Below are 26,870 nucleotides of genomic sequence, written 5' to 3' on the forward strand. Positions count from 1 at the left end.
CAGGTGGCCAGGAGGGCCAATGGCATCCTGGCCTGCATTAGGAATAGTGTGGCCAGCAGGAGCAGGGAAGTCATTGTGCCCCTGTACTCTGCTTTGGTTAGGCCGCACCTTGAGTACTGTGTCCAGTTCTGGGCCCCTCAGTTTAAGAAGGACATCGAAACACTTGAACATGTCCAGAGAAGGGCAACAAGGCTGGTGAGAGGCCTTGAGCACAAGCCCTGTGAGGAAAGGCTGAGGGAGCTGGGATTGTTTAGCCTGGAGAAGAGGAGGCTCAGGGGTGACCTCATTGTCCTCTACAACTACCTGAAAGGTGGTTGTAGCGAGGAAATGGTTGGTCTCTTCTCCCAGGCAACCAGCACCAGACCAAGGGGACACAGTCTCAAGCTGTGCCAGGGGAAGTTTAGGCTCGAGGTGAGGAGAAATTTCTTCACCAAGCGAGTCATTCGTCATTGGAATGGGCTGCCCGGGGAGGTGGTGGAGTCACCATCCCTGGAGGTGTTCAAGAGGAGATTGGATGTGGCACTTGGTGCCATGGTCTAGTCATGAGGTCTGTGGTGACAGGTTGGACTCGATGATCCTCGAGGTCTCTTCCAACCTTAGTGATACTGTGATACTGTGAAATCGCCACAATGCATTGGGGCACAGCCCATGCCTATGGAGCCCTTCTCATTACTATTCAGTGCCCTCAAGGTTAAGAGAAGGCACCGCAGCTACTCAAACCCCAACAGCAGGCGATGCAGCTGCACCAGAGAACCACCCTGTGCAGGTATCAATTGTCCCTATACAGAAAAAGAAATATATGAAAAAATCAGTTCTTTTTTCAAAGGTTGAGGATGAATCATTGCCATCATGGGAACAAGAGTAAGAGACAGAGGTGATCACTGTATCACTAAGGTTGGGAGAGACCTCAAAGATCACTCGGTCTTTACCCCTGGGTGAGCTGTGGGAAATGGGAAAGGATTTCAGCTGCCATCCAGGCAAGCACATTATTATCTGGCTGCCCTGAAACTGGGATAATGGGGCCATTGGTTTGGAATTACAGGGTAGGGAAACAAAGCAGTTGGTTTCATTGTCTAGGGAATGGGGCATTGACAAGGTGATTAGAAAACAGACAGTTTGCATCTGGAGACAACTTCTATCAGACATGAAGGATAGGTACCCTTTCAAGGAAGATATTATATGTTACCCAGGGAAGTGGATCACCAGGGAGAAAGGTATCCAGTACTTGAAGGAACTAGCTGTGCTGGAAATGCTCTATAATAACACAGAGGGAAGCCTGGCAAATTTATTACATCACACTGCCACAAACCCCCCAAGACAAACAGCATGTACTTAGGATGGTTGAAGCAACCACTGGAGGGCTGGAAACATTCAGTGCCCCATGCCACCACCCTGAACACTATCCTGGGCCTTGAAAAAAAAATCTTTTATTGTCATGGCACCCCAAAAAGAATTGAGTCAGATAATGGGATTTACAACATTGTAGACGCTTGGGCCAAGGAGCATGACATTTTGTGGGTGTATAACATTCCTTGTCACACACTAGCTGCTGGGAAGACCAAACATAACAGACTGCTGAAAACCACCCTGAGAGCAATGGGAAGAGGAACCCTTATATGGTGGTTCAGGCATGTCCCAAAAGGGTCCAGCCCAGTGGGTGGGCACAGGAAGCCATAATGCCCTGCTCCCCTATAAAACATCAGCGGAGGGTCCTCTCTGCTCTCTTTCTTCCTTCACCGCTACCTGGTAAATGAGGTAAGCTGCCTCGCGGCCCCTCTTCAGCCTCACTAGGCCCAAGGCTGGGGGGGGGGGGGAGAAAGAGCCCTGGGGGCTTTGGGTGTAGCCCCAGGTGGGGGTGGGATGCTTTTGGGTATGTTCTGGCATTTCTCTCTTTTGTCATGGTGTTTGTGGTTCTCTGTAAAAACTTTCATTGTTTTTTCCATTTAAACTTTCCACCGTTTTTTACAATCCATTTGTCTGAGTCTATTCTTTTGCCCGTGGTGGGAGAATTGGTCTCTCAACCTACTACACCTTAAAAATTGGGATGCACATCTAAGCACAAGTCACCTGGTTAACTAACACCAGAGGATCTAGCAATCGCACTGGCCCTGCCCAATCCAAACTCCCCTGTGCTGTAGAATGAGATAAAATCCTTGTAGTGCATATGACCAATGTATTAGGGAAGATGGTCTGGGTTAGTCCCGCTTCAGGCAAAGGCAAACCCATCCATGGGATTGCTTTTGTCCAGGGACCTGGGTGCACCTGGTGGGAGGATGGACATGTCCATTGTGTACCACAAGGTGATCTCATTTTCTGTGAGAATAGGCAGTGAATCTTACACATAGTATGGGGTGTGTTGAATGCTGTATAAATTGTGTTGCATTATGTTAATTGCTGCTGGGCATGACGTAGATGGTATAGAATAAGGGTTGTATAATGTCCAGGTTTCAGCTGGAAGGGAACACCAATCAAGGCAGCCAGCTGAACCAGCTACTGGGTATTCAATACCATGCTGACATCATGCCTGCTGTATAAGGAAAAGGCTGGCTGGGGCAAAGGATGATGGGGCTTGGAGTTTGGACTATAACATGAGATGATTTTCCTGTTTCCAGGTTTCACTTTCTTTTCTTCCACTTCTGGGTTTTGCACCCTCTCTTGTCTATCTTGCTTTGCTTCACTTTGCCTTGCTTTGCTCTCTTCCAAGAAAAAAATCTGGTATTTTTTGTATTATTCCATCAAACTCTCTGTCAACCCACAGGGCTTTTGTTTATTCTTTTGCTCCCAATCTTCCTTCCCATTCCACTGGGAGGGTGGTGTGGGGGAGTTTTGTGCGAGCAGCTATATGTGAACTCAGCTACTGACTGGAAAAGTCCCGTGCCTTACAAAAATGAAGTTGTAATCATAAGGTGCAGGAATGCAGATGGCTTACAAAATCCAACTGGAATTATAAGTTGTATGAAAGGCTTGGAAGATCTTAACTACAAAACCATCTAGCATTGATGTGTGCTCAATTAAAATTGACAAGCCTATGCTCATTGCAGTATGTAGTATTTTTTTGTGCTACTAAACACACCTTTGTCTCTCTGAACTTCCTTATGCGGATGTTTATGTTGCTCTGAATAATGAATGTGATTTCAGAAGGCTTACTTGATTGTCTGGAGTGGGTTTATAGGGGGGTTTTGTGCTTTTCAGTCAGTTAATTGTATATATATTATTCAGCTCCAGAATACTGGTGTTCAGTCGCATACTTTGAAATGGATGTGCAAGTTGGGGAAACGTTTAAGGTCCCTTCAAGCTGTCCCATTGTCACTGTTGATGGATACGTGGATCCTTCTGGAGGAGACCGATTTTGCCTGGGTCAGCTTTCCAATGTGCATAGAACAGAAGCCATCGAGAGAGCAAGGTACTCTGCAGATCCAGAAATCTTCATCTATCTGTGGCATTTGATAATATTTGGGTGTACCTCCAGTCTGTACTTTACAGACTTTGTGTAACTATTAACAAATTTATATCCAAGATAATATCTACAATTTTAAGTCCTTTTATGAGTGGAGTATAAGTTATGGTATAACAGCAGCAAGAGTCCTGGTTAGGAAAGCCAAAGCAGAGTTTGAATTGAATCTAGCCAGGGAGATTAAAGGGAACACTAAGAACTTCTACAGGTATATTAATGGGAAGAAGAAGACTAGGGAAGGTGTGGGCCCCCTCAGAAAGGAAAATGGTGACATGGTCACAAGTGATGAGGAAAAGGCTGAGGTACTTAATAACTTCTTTACCTCAGTCTTCACTGCAAGGGCCTCTAGCCACACTCCTAATGTTATGGAAGTCAAAGCCAGGGACGGGGAGGAAGAACTGCCCATTGTAAGTGCAGATCAGGTTCGTGATCATCTGAAGAACCTGAAAGTGTTCAAGTCCATGGGACCCGACGGGATACACCCACGGGTGCTGAGAGAACTGGCAGATGAGGTTGCTAAACCCCTCTCTATTTCAAAAGTCATGGCAATCTGGTGAAGTCCCCACAGACTGGAAAAGGGGAAACATTGCCCCCATCTTCAAAAAGGGTAAGAAGGAGGAACCAGGGAACTACAGGCCAGTCAGTCTCACCTCTGTGCCTGGAAAGATCATGGAGCAAATCCTCCTGGAGGCACTACTGGCTCAAAAGAATAGTGAAGAGGTGATTTGGAACAGTCAGCATGGCTTTGCCAAGGGCAAATCCTGCCTGACCAACCTGGTGGCCTTCTATGAGCAGGTGACAAAATTAATAGATGAGGGGTGAGCAACTGATGTAATTTACCTGGACCTGAGCAAAGCCTTCGACACTGTCCGGCACCACATCCTGGTCTCCAAACTGGTGACACATGGGTTTGATGGGTGGACCACTAGATGGATAAGGAACTGGCTTGATGGCTGCACCCAAAGAGTGGCTGTCAATGGCTCCATGTCCCAGTGGAGGCCAGTGACAAGCGGAGTCCCTCAGGGATCAGTCCTGGGACCTGTCTTATTCAACATCTTTGTGGGTGACATGGACAGTGGCATTGAGTGCACCCTCAGCAAGTTTGCTGATGACACCAAGCTGTGTGGTGCAGCAGACACGCTGGAGGGAAGGGAGGCCATCCAGAGGGACCTTGACAGGCTGGAGAGGTGGGCACAAGCCAACCTCATGAAGTTCAATGAGAGCAAGTGCAGGGTCCTGCATCTGGGTCGAGGCAATCCCAGGCACAAATACAGGCTGGGCAGTGACTGGCTGGAAAGTAGCCCTGAGGAGAGAGACTTGGGGGTGCTGGTGGACAAGAAGCTCAACATGAGCTCTCAGTGTGCACTTGCAGCCCGCAAAGCCAATCAGATCCTGGGCTGCATCAGGAGAAGTGTGGCTAGCAGGTCGAGGGAGGTGATCCTCCCCCTCTACTCAGCCCTGGTGAGACCCCACCTGGAGTACTGCATCCAGTTCTGGAGCCCCTATTACAAGAGGGATGTGGAGGTGCTGGAACGTGTCCAGAGAAGGGCCACAAGGATGATCAGAGGGCTGGAGCACCTCTCCTATGAGGACAGACTGAAGGAGGTTGGGCTGTTCAGTCTGCAGAAGAGAAGGCTCTGAGGTGACCTAATTGTGGCCTTCCAGTATCTGAAGGGGGCCTACAGGAAGGCTGGGGAAGGACTTCTCAGGATCTCAGGTAGTGACAGGACTAGGGGGAATGGAATGAAGCTGGAGGTGGGGAGATTCAGGCTGGATGTGAGGAGGAGGTTCTTCACCATGAGAGTGGTGAGGCACTGGAATGGGTTGTCCAGGGAGGTGGTTGAGGCCCCGTCCCTGGAGGTGTTTAAGAGCAGGCTGGATGAGGCTCTGTCCAGCCTGGTCTAGTGTGGGGTGTCCCTGCCCATGGCAGGGGGGTTGGGACTAGATGATCCGTGTGGTCCCTTCCAACCCTGAATGAAACTATGAAACTATGAGTTTACTGTAGAATCATGGAATGCTTTGAGTTGGAAGGGCTGGAGTAGAGCTGGAGAACTGGTTGTGGTTTATTTAGTAAAAATATGATTTATATTACAGATACACTGGTGCATTGGAACTGTTTTTCAGGTTGCACATAGGTAAAGGGGTGCAGTTGGAATGCAAAGGAGAAGGTGACGTGTGGGTTAGGTGCCTCAGTGACCATGCAGTCTTTGTTCAGAGTTACTACCTGGACAGAGAAGCAGGACGTGCACCAGGGGATGCTGTTCACAAGATTTACCCAAGTGCATACATAAAGGTTGGTTTGGTGGTCCTTGGTGAAAATTGGGGTGAAAAATAGCAAATGTTTGGTTCTTATAAATGTTAGGGAAGCTCTGAGACACTGAAATAAATGGAACTTAGATTCTTCTTCAGAAAAGCCTAGCCTGTTCCATTCAACAAGTCACTTAAGATAATGTTTCTTTACTCCCCAAACCAATAGAACTCTGCCAGACTTAAAAATTTATTTAAGACACTTGTGAAAACTCTATCTTGAATTAGAGATAAACTGCTTGAAGTTTGCAGTTTTTTTGTTGTCATTTTTAATCCTCAGTTGTGCAGGCAGGTTATGTAACAAATGTGAAAGAAACCCCACCCGCCTCTTTGTACAATCTTTCTAGTGTGAGAATAGAGTTCCTGTGTATATTAATGCCAAAGCCTGATCACAAAGATCAAAAAGGGCACCCACCTGAAATCTCACTGCTGAAACTTCAGGCCTAGAAATTATTGGTGTTTCTTTTAAATAGACTACGCGTTTCAATAAAGCAGTGAAGATGAATGAAGTTTGACAAAGTTAAACAGAACTCATTGGCTTCCATTTTTAATTCTATGCCTGTTTTCTGGAAATGGTGGTATTTAACACAAAAGTCATAATTTTTTCAGCCCATAGGATCCTTCAGATTGTGATCCTGCAGTTGGTTCTGCACAGGGTACTGCTCAGCTCAGATAGGTTCTGATATTGCCAGCAGTGGTAATGTCATATGAGAAGAGTCTCTATGAATTAGATTTAGTGGATTATTTCTGTTAGAAATTGAACTAGTCAAGGAAGATTTCCTTTTACCCACCTGTGTGGTGGGACTGTAGAAGTTTGGTCCAGATTATCAGGCATGGGAGCTGAGGAATTCTTTCCTTCGTTGATTTCAATAAGTCTTCGTATTTGAGTATTTATTTTGTTTTTTGAAGGTGTTTGATTTGCGCCAATGTCATCGTCAGATGCAACAACAGGCTGCCACTGCCCAAGCTGCTGCTGCTGCTCAAGCTGCAGCAGTAGCTGGAAACATCCCTGGACCAGGATCAGTAGGTGGAATAGCCCCAGCCATTAGTAAGTACATGAACACCTTGATCTCCTTCTTTCCTTACCTGAAAAAAAACTCACAGCTCTCCCTCACAACAGCACACACCCATCATCCACCTACTGCCTCTGTGACTACAAATGGATTTAGAATGAGGTAGCAGGATTGGGATGAGATGGAGCTGGGGTGTCATCATGGTAAGTCTGTGTTTGTTCACTCTCTACTTGCTCCACACACCAATTTTCATTCTGTGGTCTTCAGGGAATGTTGGGTATGGAAGCAGCTACTTTTTGTACTGCAAGAACTGGTGCAGTACAGCAGAAAATATGTCAAATGGTATAACAAGAAAACAAGGTCAAATGGCATAAACCCGTAACTTTAAACAGACGCTTTTGGCTGCTGAGACATGATCTTGAAAAATGAACTTTTGGATCTAAGATCATAAAATTGTTACAACGGTGAGAATTACTGGGTGACAAAGTCCTGGCCTAAGTTTAGGGAAACTAGGGATTCTTAAGAATAGGAAGGAGAAAACATGAGGATGTTTTTCTCTTTCTTTTATTTGTGAAGTTATTCTGGGCTAGATTTTTCTTACTAGTTACTGAATTCTAGATCCTTGAAATTGTACCTAAGTACTTTTAAAACTAAGCTTGCATGACTCAAGCTGATTTCTGTGCCATAGTGTTTCCTGAATTTCTTGTATTGCCATGTGGCTCTTTCCAGCCATCCTACAAATTGCAGAAGGCATTTTGGGGAATGTATTTAGCTTTTGTCTTAGTCATACTTGTGATTGAAATTTTTCCAGTTGTACTCATCATCTTATTTTATGAGTTATAAGTAGTATAATTTGTTCATCCACCTTCTTGAAAGTGGTTAGTCTGAGTTCTTAGGCTGAGAATGCAGCATTGGACAAACTTCAAGAATAAATATTTTTTGACTGTATTTCCTAAGTAAGGTTTTACAAGTATTGTATTATAGAACTATAGAATGCTTTAGGTTGGAAGGGACCTTTAAATGTCATCTAGTCCAACCCCCTGCAGTGAGCAGGGACGTTGTCAACTAAAGCAGCTCGTTCAGAGCCCTGTCTAACCTGACCTAGAATGTTGCCAGGCATGAGGCATCTACCACCTCTCTGGGCAACCTGGCTCAGTGTTTTATCACCCTCAGTGTAAAAAAATTCTTCCTTCTCTCTAGTTTGAATCCCCCTCTTTTAGTTTAAAACTATCAGCTGTTGTCCTGTTGCAACAGGCCCTGCTAAAAGGTCCATCCCCATCTTTCTCATAGGCCCCCTTTAAGTACTAAAAGGCCACAAGAAAGTCTCACTGAAGCCTTCTCCAGGCTAAACAACTCCAATTCTCTCAGCCTGTCCTCACAGCAGAGGGGTTCCAGACCTCGTATAATTTTTGTGGCCTCCTCTGGACCCACTCCAACAGGTCCATGTCTCTGCTGTACTGAGGACTCCAGGGTTGGATACAGCACTGCAGATGGGGGTCTCACCATAGCAGAGCAGAGGGGCAGAATTTGCTCCCTCGACCTGCTGGCCACACTGCTTTGAATGCAGCCCAAGGATACGGTTGGCTTTCTGGACTGCAAATGCATATTGCCAGCTCATTTCCAGTTTTTCATCTACCAGTACCCCTAAGTCCTTCTCTGTAGAGCTGCTCTCCATCCCTTCATCCTCCAGCTTGTATTGGTACTGGGGGTTGCCCAGGACCTGCCCAAAGCAGGACTTTGCACGTGTTCTTGTTGAATGAACTTAATGAGGTTCACACAGGCCCACTCCTCAAGCTTGCACAGGTCACATATAGCATTTGGTTTCATCATGTCTGCTTCAGTATAAGGAACATCCTTTCAAGATTGCAGAATTATTTAAAAAAAATGAATGGGAAGAAAGGCAAAATAGTTGCTGTGTTCATTATAGCATCAATTTAATAATGTCGCTTGGCCTTGGCTGTGGTGAGAGGGAACTGAATGTGAGGAAAGAGCTGAGCAAACAAGACTGGCTCAACAAACACCTAATCAAAGAATGTGTCTGTGAATGCTTACTGGAAACCTCTCCTTTTTAGGTTTGTCAGCTGCTGCTGGAATTGGTGTAGATGACCTTCGCCGTTTGTGCATACTCAGGATGAGCTTTGTAAAAGGTTGGGGACCTGATTACCCAAGACAGAGCATCAAAGAGACACCATGCTGGATTGAGATCCACTTACACCGTGCCCTCCAGCTCCTAGATGAAGTACTTCATACCATGCCAATTGCAGACCCACAACCTTTAGACTGAGACCCTTCTCCTACACTGCTGTGGGCTGTAATGTTGTGAGGATGGTGAATTGTAAAATAAGATTCTGTTTATAACCTGAAGTTATATTTTTCTTTTGTTCTGCTTAATCTTCTAAACCCAGGTTTTAAAAATGTGTTTGCCACCTTGCTCTTAGCAGAAAGAAACTGAACATGCAGAATTTTAATTTTTGGTTATTCTCAGATATTAATTGTCTCATAACACGTGGCTCAGGGCTTGAAGTGAACAGTAAATGCCTTATAGAGACTTCACAGCACTGGGTTTGTTCCTTTTGAAACTTCCCTTCTCTATAATGGCATCTTGGTTATAAGCCTCACAGAAGCCTTTTATATGCAGAATATATATATATTTATATCTGACAATTCCTTTGAATAGTGATAAACATTTACCTTACTCCAACTGATTTGTGATGTTCTTTTTAGGGAGCAATTGTTACCAGAAGGCTTTTTTATTTTCTTGACTTAAACTTACGATTTTTCCAGATCAAAATGTAGAAGATGCCAAAAAGTGACAGGTGAGACAGGATTCTGTTGGCATTGATGAGAAATAGCAAGAAAAAAGAACTTTTCCCTCACTAGATTTGAAAGCAGATCTTAGATTTTAAAAAAAAAAAAAAATTATAGATAGGTGAGTTTTAAAACACTAAAGGAAATGGATACTTTCAGTGCTGGGATTCAAATTTAAACACACCATGAAATTCCCAGTCTGCAAAGTTGCCACTGAAATTGCAGCTCAAAAACTGAAGCAGGAGCATATTTTCCTAACTACTGATTTTACTCAAGTAAAACTTGGTAGGTCTTTAAAAAAAGCCACACGACTCTTTATTCATGTCTACCATGAAATCATGTAGAATCCAACCTTGATATTTAGCATAGGCTTTTTGTATCTGTTCATTATTTCCACTCAGGGCAAGATGGCAAACTTATTTTTATATCTTTTGGTTATTTTAAAGCCCTTATGCCGTCAAGGACCTTATCAACTGGTAATGACTTCGTATAAAGAATTTCTAGTAGGAAAAAAGGCAAAATGTATTGACTCTGTGACAGATACAATATGTATGCTTTTCTCTCTAGTTACTTGTATAAATAAAATTATTAAACCCCTGAATTTTATAAATTTAGTTTGCTTCTATTATGTAATTCCACACCTCAAAGTCATTGATTCCAAGCAATGGATTATTGTCCTTTGCAAGACCAGCAGCAGCCAATAGTGGAAGAAATTATTTTGTTGGTTCAAAATTGCCAGGAAGCAAGTCCAGTTTTTCCTCCTCTCAGAATGTCCTGAGGATATCTCTTGGCTATTTGATGGTGTATCAGGAAGAAGGAATTCTTTATTTTCTAGCATGTGTGTAGGGAGTCAGAGCTTAAACAGGCTTAGAAGTATGTAGGCTCCAACTTGAGTCCTTCAAGAACTGCCAGGTTGGTCTCCAGGTTGAGACAACCTGGTGAACATGTGTAGAAGTCTAGGAAGAGCTCATTCAGGAGCTTTTTGCCAAGTTTCTGGCCTAATTTCAGGAATCTAGAGGGCTGTGACACACAGAGTTTAGGTATTGCTTCCTACGTACACTGAAATCCTCACATAAGTCAGTAGCTGTTTCTGTCTGAGGCGTGGAAGCACTGAAGACTTCAGAGTGATAACCAGAAACTGATGAATTTTCTCCCTATTTTCATTAATAGTGTCACCTTCTTCAGACTGATTCCTCATGACATAACTTTTTATTCCTCTAATGTGATAACTTCTTGATGCTTGGAGAAAACAGTGTTTGCTCTTCTCAAGGTCTTTAGTTTAAAACCTTTGTCACTTTCTTTTCTCTCCTAATGATCCAGTTTGTTCCTCAGATTCTTGAGGAACATTTTCAGCACAGGATTCCAACTCCATCCTTAGAGAAGCTCCATCCAAACAGAAAATTGATTTGGAGGAAGAAAAGCAAAACCTGACTGCACGTTCTTCTTGCCAACCTCCTTTTTGAGTTGCTTGCCCTGCTCTCACTTCTGGGTTTGAGGTGCTTCAGCTTTGGGGAAGAATTCAGCCTCCTGATGGATTAATTGTTTATAACAACAGAGTGTTTGATGAGGAGCCCATGAGATTACTCTTTATTTAACACTGCAGTTTTCTACGTTGCTTGTCTTGCTGGATGACTGATCTGGTCATGGCTGCTTCGCAGAAAACCCTCTGTACCAGTCACTTATGTTTTGATTGTGCCAAACTTGGATAAAAGAATTAAATATTCCTTCTGCCTGTTGGTTTTCTTGCCTGTACAACAGTCTTAAAGAATTCAGCTCCTAATATGAAGGGATTCTGCAGATGTTTTGCAGATGTCTCCTTAAGTATCTACCTACAGCATAGTACTTAGATGGCCAAAAATATTCAGAATACAAGAACAAAATCATGTCAGATGAGTTTTAGCAGAACCAAGAAATCACAGGCTCTCTATCAGGAGAAATTAGAACATATCATGAGGCAGTAGAAGTACTGAAATAGCATTAATCTTGTCCACCAGACTGTGACTGATAAGATGCAGTTGTTAAAGGGCAAAATGAATCACATTTTTAATATGCCTTTAACTTAATTTTTGTGCTTCTGTTTCATATGGTAAGGCATAAAAGGCAGCATCCTTCAGCAGCAGCACATTGAATCTTTGGCAGTCTTTGCTGTTACGTCGTCATCTGAGATTCAAAAAAAAAAAGACCTACAGATACTTGGCAGCTATGACAATCCCCAGGATGTCCAGAATGCCCAGAATGCCAAAATCATGGTGCCTTTTCACCTCCAACTGCCTCAAATTCAGTGAAGCCAAGAAGTTGTGTTTTTTTTTCACCAGGCAATCTCTTGCTAAAGATCCTGTTCCTATAGCTGATCTGCTTCATTCTGTTGATAAAGTCATTACCCCTGCATTTCTCAACCTCAAAAAAAAGTCTTGTGCTGGAGTACTGTGTGATTTCACTGCCTGTACTGGAAAGCCAGGATTAGCACTGGAAAGTTTAGCCAGCTTTAGCCACATTATTACTTGTTCTGAAAACGAGGACATTTAAAGTTAATGTGGGGAGATGTAGGAGAGTAAACATTTTCTCTGGAATGGGTTAAAAATACTTCAAACGATTCTAACAGGGATCTTTTTGGAAGGAGCTGTAATCACTATACAGTGCTGGTTAGAAACGGTTCTTCCCACATGAAGAAAAACTTCTTTCATGTGAGGGTTCCAGAGTACTGAACCAGGCTGCCCAGAGAGGTTGTGGAGTCTCCTTCTCTGGAGAGATTCCAAACCCACCTGGACATTGCAATGCTGGGCAACCTGCTCTCAGTAACCCTGCTTTAGCAAGGGGGTTGTACTAGGTGATCTCCAGAGGGCACTTCCAACCCCCACCATTCTGTGATTTTGTGATCACCTTACTGGGCTGCATGAGAGTGATGTTCTGTGATATAAATCACTTCTTTAATGGCTCCAGCTCAGTGAAGACCTGGGAAGATCTGGCTATTTTATGGAGATGGACCCTTTTGTGGTTTTGACTCAGCCAGCAGCTGAGTTCCAACAGTACTCTCGTGAGTACCAAGGAGACGAAGATCACTCCTAGTCATGAAACAAATCTGTAGCAGCAGTAGTCATTGAAGCTGTGTCTGAATCCTGTGCCTTACCTTTGAGACCATCTTCCTTCTTGTGACACTTCTGATGACAGTGTCCTCTGTGCATAGCTCAGGAACAACGGCCTCAATTCTTTGTCTAGGAACCATGATAAAATTCTTATGCCTATGTATATGGGGATAGGGGGCTTTCTGCCTCAGCACCCTTCACATGTTTACATCTTGATGTTAGTTTTTATTAAGACATCTTTAATCTCTCCTTGGAAAAATAAGTGCTTTAGAAAGGACTGTCTCCTTGATTGGCATTTTTACACTGTGACACAGACTGATTTGGGTCACTGGTCACTTTAATGCAGCCCACTAAAGATGGCTAGATGGGTCTTCCTCTAAGTGAGATTTGGAATTGGTTTAATAAATCCTCTTTCCTCCCTGCATTCTCCTTTTGGACTTTATGCTACTTAACATCTGCTCTGGAAAATTAGAAGACGCTTGGTTGTTAGGGATTGTTAAAGACAGTTTTTGAGAGGTTACTTTCTTTTGGGTTTTTTGAAGGCTGGAACATTAAACCTGATCCTCTTGCTTGGTCCTGCTGGTAGCAGGAGTGTTCCCATGACTGGTAACAGGGTATTGAGGCAATGAAGTTGTTTTTGGGACTGAGGTTTGCTTGTCATAGGGCATTTGTGTTAGTGATGAGCACTAAACTGGTTGCTTCTACCCCTGATGCGATTGGTTGGCATTTTGGTCCTGGAGAGGGAAAGGAAACCAATGGAAAGCACTTCACCAGTCATGAAGGAGGTGGATGATGAACACATTTTCTTGTGTCATCCACTTCCAAAAGCTGTTCTTGATGGTATGTCTCTGAAAACATAACGATACTGAGTCATAACTGCCATGTATGATGCTGCTGAAGTCCCCAATAACTGACTTGCCTTCTCAGTGTTGCAGAAGTTCCACTTGGAGAGCAGGACTCATTAGTAAAATCTCAAAAAGTTTTGGGTGCTGTTGACTGCTGTTGTGCCTTGTGAATGATACATCACTCCTAAATTTAGAGGCCTTAATTCTTTGGAGCTCACCACAATAACCTAGCACTTTCAGGAACAGTATGGCCAGCAGGAGCAGGGAGGTCATTCTGCCCCTGTACACTGCACTGGTTAGGCCACACCTTGAGTACTGTGTCCAGTTCTGGGCCCCTTAGTTTAGGAAGGACGTTGACTTGCTGGAGCGTGTCCAGAGAAGGGCAACAAAGTTGGTGAGGGGCTTGGAACACAAGCCATATGAGGAGAGGCTGAGGGAGCTGGGGCTGCTTAGCCTGGAGAAGAGGAGACTGAGAGGTGACCTTATTGCTGTCTACAACTACCTGAAGGGGGGTTGTAGACAGGCAGAGGTTGGTCTCTTCTCCAAGGCAGCCAGTACCAGAACAAGAGGACACAGTCTCAGGCTGCGCCAGGGGAGGTTTAGGCTGGAGGTTAGGAAGAAGTTTTACACAGAGAGAGTGATTGCCCATTGGAATGGGCTGCCTGGGGAGGTGGTGGAGTCACCATCGCTGGAGGTGTTCAGGAGGAGACTTGACAGGGTGCTTGGTTGCATGGTTTAGTTGGTTGGGTGGTGTTGGATGATAGGTTGGATGCGATGATCTTGAAGGTCTCTTCCAACCTGGTCTATTCTATTCTATTCTATTCTATTCTATTCTATTCTATTCTATTCTATTCTATTCTATTCTCTGCTATGCTATGCTATTCTATGCTATTCTATGCTATTCTATTCTTGCTCCAGTACCTTTTTTTTTGTGGCTTTCTGGTAAAATTTGTTGTCACTGCCAAGTTGTGGTTCAGCTGGACTGAGTGCTGTGAAGCCCCCATAAACCCTAAACTCACCATGAGAGAGGGTTCTTTTGAGCATGAAAGCCTAGTTAAATGTTCCTTCTTTCAGTCATTGCCATTTGATAAGTGATCCACAGAATTCCCAGTATTTCCTTTGTAGCTTTACTCTATGTTTTTCAATAGACCTAGTTTGTGGGTAATCTCCTGTAGTTAACTTTCCTGAAATTCTGTAACAGAGTATGTTTTTGATTAAAAAAAGTAAAGATTCAAGTCTATGGCTGCTTGATTTCATTCAGTGGACGGCTTTCACCATGTTTCTAGCTGGTTATAAAACAGCTCACTGTAATCAAACTGTTCCATGGCTGGGAATGCTCTCAGTGGCAGGGTTGTGTTTTCAGAGTCTTCAAAGAGTCCCATGTGTCAAATACTTAGAATTAAAGAATTACAGAATGCTTTGGGATGGAAGGGACCTGCTGTCTACAACTACCTGAAGGGAGGTTGTAGCCAGGTGAGAGTCAGTCTGTTCTCCCAGGCAACCAGCTACAGAACGAAGGGACACAGTCTCAAGTTGTGCCAGGGGAGGTTCAGGCTGGATATTAGGGAGAAGTTCTTCACAGAGAGAGTGATTTGCCATTAGAATGGGCCAGTAGTATGCCCAGGTGGCCAAGAAGGCCAATGGCATTCTGGCCTGTATCAGGAATAGTGTGGCCAGCTGTGGTGGGTTTCAGAGAGAAGGCCTAGCCTCCTCTCCCCCACAAAGAGGAAGAAAAAAACCCCACAGCTAGCCAGTCAGAGAAGCAAAGGAAAAATCCTATATTTTACAAACAATTTTGGAAAATGCAGGATATGTACACAATTTACAGTATTTACAACATATATACAGAAATATACAGCAAAGTAAAAAAAAAACAATAATACAGGAACGAAATTCCCTCCTCTGGAGTAGGGTTCCCCCCCTGTACCCCCTTCTCTCCCTTTTTTCCTCAAAGCGGGTTAGAAAGAGAGAAAAAGAGAGGTTATTAATTAAAGCAGAGTGTTAGTAGGCCACATGCTTATCTGTCCAAGGTCACTCTGGCAGGGAGCCCAAAAGCAGACAAGCTGGAAAGGGAGAAGGAAAGGAGCAAACTGAGAGAAAATCCCAGCTGCACCTAAACTTAAAACTGCATTCTACCAATCCACCAATGAAATTAGTTTAGAATATCTGATTGTTTTCGTTAATATTCCAAAATATACAGCCAGAGTGTCCCAGCACTGTCTCTTTTCTTCAAGGCACAGCTTCAGACGGTCACAGTCCACCCCTTCTAAACAATTTCATTGGCTGTTCATACTGTCCATCCAATCCAAAACAATATTTACAGTTCGTAAGTAAAGTTCATAGTCCATTCCGGCTATACTCAGACGTAGATGATTCAGAAGTCCAAAAAATCAGGAAATGAGAAAAATGGAAAACAGTTTATCTCTTCGCCGACAAAGCGAAGAAAAAGAAAACAAGGATTCTCAGGGTCTCTTAGTTGACTCAGGGCTCTCAGGGTTCTCAGGGTTCGTGCACCGTAGATTCCTCGTAGATTCTTCCTTTGGACGTGATGTAGCTGCACAACAGTTTGAAATTAAACTCTTTCAGCTAAAGTTAAATTTCTTTGTGGAATACACTGAATTTCACCATTCTCTTGCATTACCCAATAAGTGTGACCCGGACCTTCAGCTGAAACCACCCCGCGGACAGGTTCAGCCTCTCCTGAGGGTGAAAATCTTTGTAGGTGGCATGGACAGTGGCATTGAGTGCACCCTCAGCAAGTTTGCTGATGACACCAAGCTGTGTGGTGCAGCAGACACGCTGGAGGGAAGGGAGGCCATCCAGAGGGACCTTGACAGGCTGGAGAGGTGGGCACAAGCCAACCTCATGAAGTTCAACAAGAGCAAGTGCAGGGTCCTGCATCTGGGTCGAGGCAATCCCAGGCACAAATACAGGCTGGGCAGTGACTGGCTGGAAAGCAGCCCTGAGGAGAGAGACTTGGGGGTGCTAGTGGACAAGAAGCTCAACATGAGCTCTCAATGTGTACTTGCAGCCTGCAAAGCCAATCAGATCCTGGGCTGCATCAGGAGAAGTGTGGCCAGCAGGTCAAGGGAGGTGATTCTCCCCCTCTACTCAGCCCTGGTGAGACCCCACCTGGAGTACTGCATCCAGTTCTGGAGCCCCTATTACAAGAGGGATGTGGAGGTGCTGGAACGTGTCCAGAGAAGGGCCACGAGGATGATCAGAGGGCTGGAGCACCTCTCCTATGAGGACAGACTGAAGGAGGTTGGGCTGTTCAGTCTGCAGAAGAGAAGGCTCCGAGGTGACCTAATTGTGGCCTTCCAGTATCTGAAGGGGGCCTACAGGAAGGCTGGGGAAGGACTTCTCAGGATCTCAGGTAGTGATAGGACTAGGGGGAATGGAATGAAGCTGGAGGTGGGGAGATTCAGGCTAGAAGTGAGGAGGAGGTTCTTCACCATGAGAGTGGTGAAACCCTGGAATGGGTTGTCCAGGGAGGTGGTCGAGGCCCTGTCCCTGGGGGTGTTTAAGAGCAGGCTGGATGAGGCTCTGGCCAGCCTGATCTAGTGTGGGGTGTCCCTGCCCATGGCAGGGGGGTTGGAACTAGATGATCCTTGTGGTCCCTTCCAACCCTGAATGATACTATGACACTATGATAATATACCCAAACAGTTTTACCTAACATATTCTTTTCTCTAACAACAGGAACTCTGTCGCCTTCTACTTTCTGTAGCAGATCTGAATGTGCAGGTCCAGCTCAATTCACTGAACCTCTACTATTTACCAGCCAGGTTGCTTGTGCTAAATGTTTTTCCCAATTTTTCAAAGATCCACCCCCCATGGCTTTAAGAGTGGTCTTCAACAAACCGATGTAGCGTTCAATCTTCCCTGAAGCTGGTGCATAGTAGGGAATATGGAATATACACTCAATACCGTGCTCTTTTGCCCAGTTTTTTACAAGGTTGTTTTTGAAATGAGTTCCGTTGTCTGACTCAATCCTCTCTGGAGTTCCGTGTCTCCACAGGATCTGTCTCTCCAGACCGAGAATGGTGTTGCGTGCAGTTGCATGTGGAACTGGATAAGTTTCCAACCATCCAGTGTTTGCCTCTACCATAGTAAGCACATATTGCTTGCCAGAACGAGAACCTGGTAGAATGATGTAGTCAATCTGCCAAGCTTCCCCATACTTGTACTTGGACCATCTGTTGCCATACCACAAGGGCTTAATTCGTTTTGCCTGCTTTATAGCAGCACAAATGTCACAGTCATGAATGACTTGTGTGATAGCATCCATAGAAATGTCTATGCATCTATGTGACCGTTTGAGGCTGTGCCTTTAAGAAAGGGACACTATGGCTGAATGTTTTGTAAACAAAGGACCGGTCTAAACTAATTTCATTGGTGTATTGGTAGGGTGCAGCTTTAAGTTTTGAGTACGACTGAGACTTTCCTCAGTGCACTTTCCCTCCTCCCTTTTTGCAGCTTGTGGCTTCTAGGCTCTCTGCCAGACTGACCTTGGACTGATAAGCGTGAGGCCTGCAAACCTACTAACATTTTGCTCTAATTTATAACTGCTTTTAATTAACAACTGCTCCTTTCTTCTCTTTCTAACCCTCTCTGGGGAAAAAGGGGAGAGAAGGGGGTACGGGGGGGGACCCTCCTCCAGCAGGGGAAGGGGAATTTCACTCCTGTGTTACTTTGCTGTATATTTCTGTGTATATATATTGTAAATACTGTAAATTGTGTATATATTCCCTGCATTCTCTAAAACTGCTTGTAAATACAGCGTTCCTTTGCTCATCCGGCTGTGGTCAATTTTTTTCCTTCATTTTGAGGGGGGAGAAGGCTGGGCCTTTATCCCAAACCCACAACAATCTGTCATGAGCCCATTGGTATGTTGCGTCTCTGCCTTGATGTCCTGACGAATCATGAGCCCACCGAGCTAAGAATATTTCACCTCGGTGTTTCCAGTCGAGATCAACATCAGAGTCCATGTCTACTTGAGAAACTCTTGCAGCTAGATCTGCCTGATGGTTGTGTAGCTGTTCCTCAGTAGCTTTGCTCTTAGGAATGTGAGCATCAATGTGTCTCACCTTCACTGGAATTCTCTCGATTCGATCAGCAATGTCCTGCCACAGGTTGGCTGCCCAAATGGGTTTTCCTTTCCTCTGCCAACCACTCTTCTTCCAGTTCTTTAGCCAACCCCATAGAGCATTGGCTACCATCCATGAGTCGGTGTAGAGATAAAGCTTTGGCCATCTCTCACGTTCAGCTACGTCGAGAGCTAGCTGGACAGCTTTTACCTCTGCGATCTGACTGTATTCTCCTTCTCCATCTATCGCCTCTGCAACTCAGCGTGTTGGACTCCACACTGCAGACTTCCACCTTCGCTTGTTTCCAACAAGATGACAGGAACCGTCTGTGAACAAAGCATATTTCTTTTCATCATCAGAAAGGTCATTGTAAGGAGGAGCTTCCTCAGCATGAGTTACTTTCTCCTCTGGAGGTTTAGCACAGTTGATACCTTCAGGCCAACTTGAGATCACCTCCACTAGACCAGGTCTTTCAAGATTTCCCATTCGAGCTCTCTGTGTTATCAGAGCCATCCACTTAGACCAGGTTGAGTCTGTGGCATGATGTGGTGTGGAGCCATGCCTTTGAACATCCAATTCAAAACTGGTAATCTGGGAGCTAAGAGAAGTTGTGATTCATTTCCAATCACTTCAGAAGATGCTTTTACTCCTTCATAGGCAGCTAGAATTTCTTTCTCTGTTGGAGTATAATTAGCCTCTGAACCTCTGTAACCTCGACTCCAGAAACCAAGAGGTTGTCCACATGTCTCACCTGGACCTTTTTGCCACAAGCACCAGGTTGGACCATTGTCACTTGCAGCCGTGTACAAAATGTTCTTAATGTCTGGACCATCTCGGACAGGTCCCAGACCCATTGCTTGAACTACCTCTTGCTTGCTGCTTGTTGTTCAGTTCCCCAGTGGAAATTGTTTCTCTTTCCAGTCACATCATAGAGGTTTCACAATCTGACTGTATCCAGGAATGTGCAGTCTCCAAAATCCCACTATCCCCAATAAACGTAGAGTTTCTTGCTTGTTCATGGGATTTACCATGGTAGAGACTCTATTTACCACATCCACTGGAATGTGTCGGCGTCCATCCTGCCACCGCACTCCCAGAAACTGAATCTCTGTGGTAGGTCCTTTCACCTTGTCTCGCTTGATGGCAAAACCTGCATCCAGAAGAATGTCAATGATTTTGTTACCATTGTCGAAGGCTTCCTCAGCAGTTTTACCCCAGACGATGATATCATCGATGAACTGGATGTGTTCTGGAGCACCGCCTTTCTCCAGAGCATCGTGGATCACTGCATGACAGATGCTTGAGCTGTGGATCCAGCCCATTGGCAATCTGTTGAAAGTGTACTGGATTCCTCTCCAGGTGAAAGCAAACTGAGGCCTGCATTCCTCTGCTATGGGAATAGAGAAAAATGCATTAGCAATGTCTATGGTAGCATACCATTTGGCCTCTTTGGATTCCAGCTCATACTGGAGTTCCATCATGGCTGGTACATTAGCAATGCATCTCCAACTGACGAATCAGATTCTGAATGGGCAACAAAGAGTCATGGTTGGTTCTGTATTGTCTGTGATGCACAGTCTGAGAAGCAACCGGCAATTTAATGTCCCATATCTCATGTTGTCCCACAACTGCAGATTCATCAGAAAGCTCAGGTTTAACAGATACCTTCAGTTTTTGTCCATCAGTTTCTACAGAAGCCACTCCAAAAGCCCATTTGTAACCTTTAGGGTCTTTGAAACGCCCTTCTCTCAGAAAATCAATTCCCAAAATACAAGGTGCGTCAGGTCTGGTCACAACTGTATGCTTCCTCCATTGTTTACCAGTTAAACTTATATTAACCTCCACCTTGCTTAACTCCTGAGATCCACCAGTGACTCCCAGAATAGTTATAGACTCTGATCCCTGATAATTTGATGGTATTATGGTGCACTGAGCTCCTGTGTCAACCAAGGCCCTGTACTTCCAAAATTGTGAAGTGCCAGGCCACTGGATGTATACATCCCAATAGATTCTGTTATCTCTGTTATCCCTCTCCTCCCCCTGGCGGGAGGCAGGGCACCCCTAGTTATGGGGAACATGCCCACATGTGCATTGAGCACAGTGTGCAGTGTTATAACTGGAGCCACTGTTGGAGCTACTAGAGTTGTTCTGGGGAACTGTGGAAGTAACAGCTACCCTTCTGGTATTGCCACCTCGGGTTCTGCCACTTTGCAGTTCCCTCAGTCTCCTGAAAAGATTAGAAGTTGGTTGGCCATCCCACCTGTTCATGTTCTCACCAAACTGATCACGCAGAGTTATCCAAATACTCCTGCGTGACTGCCTTTGTGGTCTATTTTGGTTTGATCTGTTTTGGAATGGCCTCCTTGGAGGACGTGTATTCCTCACAGATGAAACTTGTATCCACCTGGAGGAAGAATTGGAATTATCTCTTTGTGCCAATTGGGATATGGTATTTTTAAACTCATCCTTCAGCTCTTTCCTGCAATTCTTAATTTTTCCAGACAGAGTTTCAATGGCTGAAACCAAAGAAATACGTGTCATGCTATCCTCCAATTGTCTCATTTGATCACTGAATTGGCCAACCGTAGGAGGAGCTCCACCATAATTTCTTGCCACAATTCTGTTTGTCAGAATATTTGCATAGTTAGGAGGAGCAAGCTTGATGATCTTTTTAGCAAGACCAGTTCCTACAGGAATGTCATCAGGATTCAGAGTTTCATGTTCTCCTCTAGAATATCTCTCTAACAGCAAATTCTCTCAAGCCCTTAATTCCCTCATCTATGGTAGTCCGGGGTTTAGGATTCCATGGAAGATTATCTTGGGAAGGGTATCTTTGGAAAACTGCCAATAAAAGGCATATCCACAGATTAACCTTACCGAGAGCCTTGCCTAGATGTCTATCTATTCCATTATCCCTCGAGAGAGTTCCTAACTGAGCTGCTGACTTGTCTCCGACCATTAGAGCTGGAGCACCTGTATCATAACATCTACTAAGCCAAGCTGGAACTGGCTCCTTATCTGCTCTGGTGTAATCTTTATGGACATTTCTAAGTTCTTCACGTGGTGATGGACTTTCAGAAATATCATCTCCTTCCTCCTTTGCGCCTTCTATCACATCTTCCGTAACTTGTTGTCCCAATAATCCTGCTGTCACTCTCCTAAGGATCTCTTTAAGCTGAGAACCACCATTGCTAGCTGCTGTCCTTGCTGCATCTCCATCCTGTGTTGATCTCAATAACTCCACTAGATCTTTAAAAAAAAACTTCTCTTCCTCCTCAGCAGGATCTTTTCTAACAGAAGGTCCCTCACCTGCATCAGCATCTTGGTCCTCTCCCCCATCAGCTCCTGGATCAGGTTTGACTTTTCCACTTCTAGTCTTTAAAACTGCTACTTGCTTAATTGGAGCTGTGTTTGAATTTACAGCTACCTTGACAGAAGCTGACAGGTTTTGAGACAGATCACCTGCTTTGGAGGGGGCTTCCGGTCCTGCCAAGAAGGAGGGCAGAAATGACTTTGCCTCGTTAATGGCGGCCAAAGAAGGAAGAGCCGCCATGTTGGAAGCTGCCACCGCCCCTGGCTGCTTGCCAGAATCAGCAACAGCACCATTCAAAGCAGCCTTTCCAATAGACTTTTTAGCTTTATCTTTAACTGATACAGATTCTCCACGCTCTTCATCACTAGAAATCTCTGGGGCTGAGCCAGAAGCGTACCTCCTTTTCTTTGATCTATGCTTAATAATGAAGCAGGCCTTAGATACTTTTCTCTCCCGGCACAAAGAATATAACAAATACACATTAGTTGTCACCGATAGCAGGATTACACACATCGAAAAAATCTGCTTTGGATCCCAGCCATCACTTAAAATTACTCTTTCACCTTCTGGCATCTTAAACTCCCTTATCTTGATTGGGAGAGTGCTAGAGGTCACATTTCTGTATCTTGTAAGCCAAAAGAATCCCAGACAGCGGTCATACAGAACCTGAATCTTACACTTGAACCATAAATATAATTTCTGCATTAAATATTTACCTATGTGATCAATAAGGAGGCCCAGACAATATTTGTAAATCAGAACCGAACATATTGAAAAGAGCAATTGCTTAAAAATCCAAAGCACCTTCATATTTGCCAGTCCAACTTGAACAAGCAATAAATCAAGCTATTTTTGTGCCGCACATTGGGACGGCCAATTAGAAATGTAGTGGGTTCAGAGAGAAGGCTTAGCTTTCTCTCCCCCACAAAGAGGAAAAAAATACACAGCTAACTCAGCCGGAGAAGCGGAAGGAATGCTATATTTTACAAGCAACGTGGAAAGGCTATATTTACACAATATACACAGTATTTACAATATATGTACAGAAATATACAGCAACGAAAAATACAGGAACAAAACTCCCTCCTCCGGACAGAGGAGGGCTCCCCCCTGTACCCCCCTCTCTCCCCCTACCTCCCTTTTTTCCCAAAAAGGGCTAGAGAGAGAGAAAAGGTAATTAATAAGGATGAAATTTGGTTAGGCCTTAAAAGTGCATGCAGTATTAGTGCTTATCTTTATCCAAGGTCGCTCTGGCTAGGAGCCCAGAAGCAGGCAAGCTGGAAGGGAGAGGGAAAGGAACGAACTGAGAAAAAATTCCAGCTGCACTAAAATGTAAAACTGCATTCTACCAATCTACCAATGAAATTCGTTTAGAATATCTGATTGTTTTGGTTATTATTCCAAAACATTCAGCCAGAGTGTCCCAGCACTGTCCCTTTCTTAAAGGCACAGCCTCAAACAGTCACAAAACCCCTTCCGCTTCTGCCAGTCCCACTGTGAATTTCCAAGCAACACCAGTAACATTGGTTGCGACTCTAGACAAGAAGCCTGATGACAAGGATCCTTCTGATCCAGGTCGTAGTTCTTTACATAAAGCAAAGGGGACTTCTCAAGTGCAGACCACAAGTCGAACCAAGAATATTGCTCAGGGTGATAGTGATGAGGAAGAGAAAGTCTGTCTTAAAGATCTAGCTAACTTAGTGAAGCCACCAATGGATGATGAAGATGCAGGACACAGTATGACTCCTAGTAGATCAGGAACTAAAGGAGGTGCTTCTGAACTTAAGGAGATCCTACAGAGGCTTTCAGCAGGGGAACAGCAGGATGAGAAAGATGATGATGATGATAAGGATGGCATACTGTCAGATAATGCACCCAGGCAGGAAATTAGGCATATCATAGTATCATAGTATCATAGTATCATTCAGGGTTGGAAGGGACCACAAGGATCATCTAGTTCCAACCCCCCTGCCATGGGCAGGGACGCCCCACACTAGATCAGGCTGGACAGAGCCTCATCCAGCCTGGGCTTAAACACCTCCAGGGACGGGGCCTCAACCACCTCCCTGGACATCCCATTCCAGGGTTTCACCACTCTCATGATGAAGAACCTCCTCCTCACATCTAGCCTGAATCTCCCCACCTCCAGCTTCATTCCATTCCCCCTAGTCCTATCACTACCTGAGATCCTGAGAAGTTCTTCCCCAGCCTTCCTGTAGGCTCCCTTCAGATACTGGAAGGCCACAATTAGGTCACCTCGGAGCCTTCTCTTCTCCAGGTTGAACAGCCCCAACTCCTTCAGTCTGTCCTCATAGGAGAGGTGCTCCAGCCCTCTGATCATCCTTGTGGCCCTTCTCTGGACACGTTCCAGCACCTCCACATCCCTCTTGTAATAGGGGCTCCAGAACTGGATGCAGTACTCCAGGTGGGGTCTCACCAGGGCTGAGTAGAAGTGGTACTATCCTCTGCTCTACCATTGATGTCCCAGTTTGAGGGACATTCTGACCTTTTCAGGAGATTATGGGAGCTGTGAAGTGGCAGAGCCCAAGGTAGCAATACCAGAAGGGTAGGTGTTACTTCCTCAGTTTCTCAGAACAACTCTAATTGCTCCTACAGTGATTCTAACACTAATACTAGGCACTGCATCAACTGTACATGTGGATGTAATTTCCAAATTATCAAAGGTCAGAGCCTATAACTATTCTGGGAGTCACTGGTGGATTTCAAGAGCTGACTAAGTTGCAGGTTGACATAAGTTTAACTGGGAAAGAGTGGAAGAAACACACTATTGTTACAGGATCATATGCACCATATGCATATTTTGGGAACTGCCTTTCTGAGAGAAGGGCATTTCAAAGACCCTAAGGTTTATAAATGTGCTTTTGGAATAGCAACTATAGAAATTGATGGAGGAAAACTGAAGTTGTCCATTAGACTGGAGCTTTCTGATGAATCTGCAGTTGTGGGACAACATAAGATACAGGACATTAAATTGCCGGTTGCTTCTCAGACTGTGCATCACAGACAATACAGAACCAACCATGACTCTTTGTTGCCCATTCACAACTTGATTCATGAATTGGAAGGTCAGAATGTAATCAGCGAAACTCATTCACCTTTCAACAGTCCAGTGTGGCCTGTGCAAAATCAAAATGGAGACTGGTGTCTGACAGTCGACTTCTGAGCCCTGAATGAAGTAACTCCACCTATGAGTGCAGCAGTACCAGCCATGATGGAACTCCAGTATGAGCTAGAATCCAAAGAGGCCAAATGGTATGCTACCATGGACATTGATAATGCTTTCTTCTCTATTCCCATAACAGAGGAATGAAGGCCTCAGTTTGCGTTTACCTGGAGAAAGGTGGAACTCCAGAACACATCCAGTTCATCAATAAACAGAACCCATCATGTGTCTGAAGAGAGGAGGCAGCTTGAGGAGCTCAGCTCTGGGAGTTTGCTTTTGGCTTTGCTTCCCTTACTTTTCAGGTGGTAAGGGGCTGGTGGCTCGGGACCTCCTGAAGAGGGGAGGAGGGGCAGCAGGCTCGGGTTGCCTACGTGCCTGAGGGCAGTGATGTAGCTGGGGGAGGGGTTGCCATGGAAACCGTGCGCCAACCAAACAGAACCCAGCGTGTGGCTGAAGAGAGAAAAGAGAAGAGAAGAGAAGAGAAGAGAAGAGAAGAGAAGAGAAGAGAAGAGAAGAGAAGAGAAGAGAAGAGGAAGAGAAGAGAAGAGAAGAGAAGAGAAGAGAAGAGAAGAGAAGAGAGAAGAGAAGAGAAGAGAAGAGAAGAGAAGAGAAGAGAAGAGAAGAGAAGAGAAGAGAAGAGAAGAGAAGAGAAGAGAAAGAGAAGAGAAGAGAAGAGAAGAGAAGAGAAGAGAAGAGAAGAGACCAGGTTGGAAGAGACCTTCAAGATCATCACGTCCAGGCTGCACCAGGGGAGGTTTAGGCTGGAGGTCAGGAGGAAGTTTTACACAGAGAGAGCGATTGCCCACTGGAATGGGCTGCCCGGGGAGGTGGTGGAATCGCCATCACTGGAGGTGTTCAGGAGGAGACTTGACAGGGTGCTTGGTTGCATGGGTTAGTTGATTACGTGGTGTTGGATGATAGGTTGGACGCGATGATCCTGAAGGTCTCTTCCAACCTGGTTTATTCTAAATTCTAAATTGCAAATTCTAAATTCTAAATTCTAAATTCTAACTACCTGCTCCTGGAACATAGTGAAACTATGCTGTTCCCCAGCTCCATCTCCTAGCTCTGCAGGCCAGCTGTCTGGAAGATATTCTGTCCTGCTAGTAAAAATTGAGTCAAAGAAGGTGTTAAGTAACTCTGCCTTTTCCTCATCCTTTGTTACAATGTTCCCCTCCATGTCCACCAAGGAGTGGAGGTTGTCCTTGCCCTTCCTCTTGTTATTAATGTATTTATAGAAGGACTTTTTGTTGTCCTTCACAGCAGAGGCCAATCTAAGCTCCAAATGTGCTTTTGCCACCCTAATTTTCTTCCTACAAGACCTAGCAGCATCCTTAAACTTTTCATGGGTTGCCTCACCTTTCTTGCAAAGATGATTACCCTCTTTTTTTCCCTTAGTTCTTTTAGAAGTTCATTACCCATCCAGGCTGACCGTCTGCCCCGGCGGCTCATCTTCCAGCACATTGGCACAGCCAGTTCCTGCGCCTTCAACAGTTCTTCCTTGAAGTAGGTCCAACTCTCCTGGACCTCTTTGTTTTTAAGGGCTGTTTCCCAAGGAAGCTTCTGAGTTAGTTCCTTGAGTAGCCTGAAGTTTGCCCTCCGGAAGTCCAGAGTGCAGGTCTTCTTGCCGCCCCTCTTAGATTGACTGAGTACTGAAAATTCAATTATCTCGTGGTCACTGGCCCCTAAGCACCCTCCAACCACCACATCACCCATCAGCCCTTCCCTATTGGTGAAGAGGAGGTCAAGCATAGCCTTGCCCCTGGTAGGCTC

General features: G+C 44.8%; 1 protein-coding gene across 6 annotated transcripts in view; it reads left to right on the forward strand.

Annotated features, from left to right (window-relative positions):
* The window catches only part of SMAD4 (SMAD family member 4), a 135,346-nt gene extending 120,584 nt beyond the window's left edge, over nt 1-14,762 (forward strand). For all 6 annotated transcript variants that reach the window (XM_068155390.1, XM_068155389.1, XM_068155392.1 and 3 more), the window contains 4 exons: nt 3,220-3,403; nt 5,579-5,747; nt 6,671-6,809; nt 8,847-14,762. In XM_068155390.1, coding sequence (XP_068011491.1) covers nt 3,220-3,403; nt 5,579-5,747; nt 6,671-6,809; nt 8,847-9,058 — 704 coding nt within the window. In that variant the 3' untranslated portion in view covers nt 9,059-14,762. The remainder of the gene's footprint in view (nt 1-3,219; nt 3,404-5,578; nt 5,748-6,670; nt 6,810-8,846) is intronic.
* The last annotated feature ends 12,108 nt before the right edge of the window (nt 14,763-26,870 follow it).

The sequence above is a fragment of the Melanerpes formicivorus genome, unplaced genomic scaffold, assembly GCF_026170545.1.
Source record: "Melanerpes formicivorus ecotype bairdi unplaced genomic scaffold, bMelFor1.0.p_v2 SCAF_31, whole genome shotgun sequence".
Lineage (NCBI taxonomy): Eukaryota > Metazoa > Chordata > Aves > Piciformes > Picidae > Melanerpes > Melanerpes formicivorus.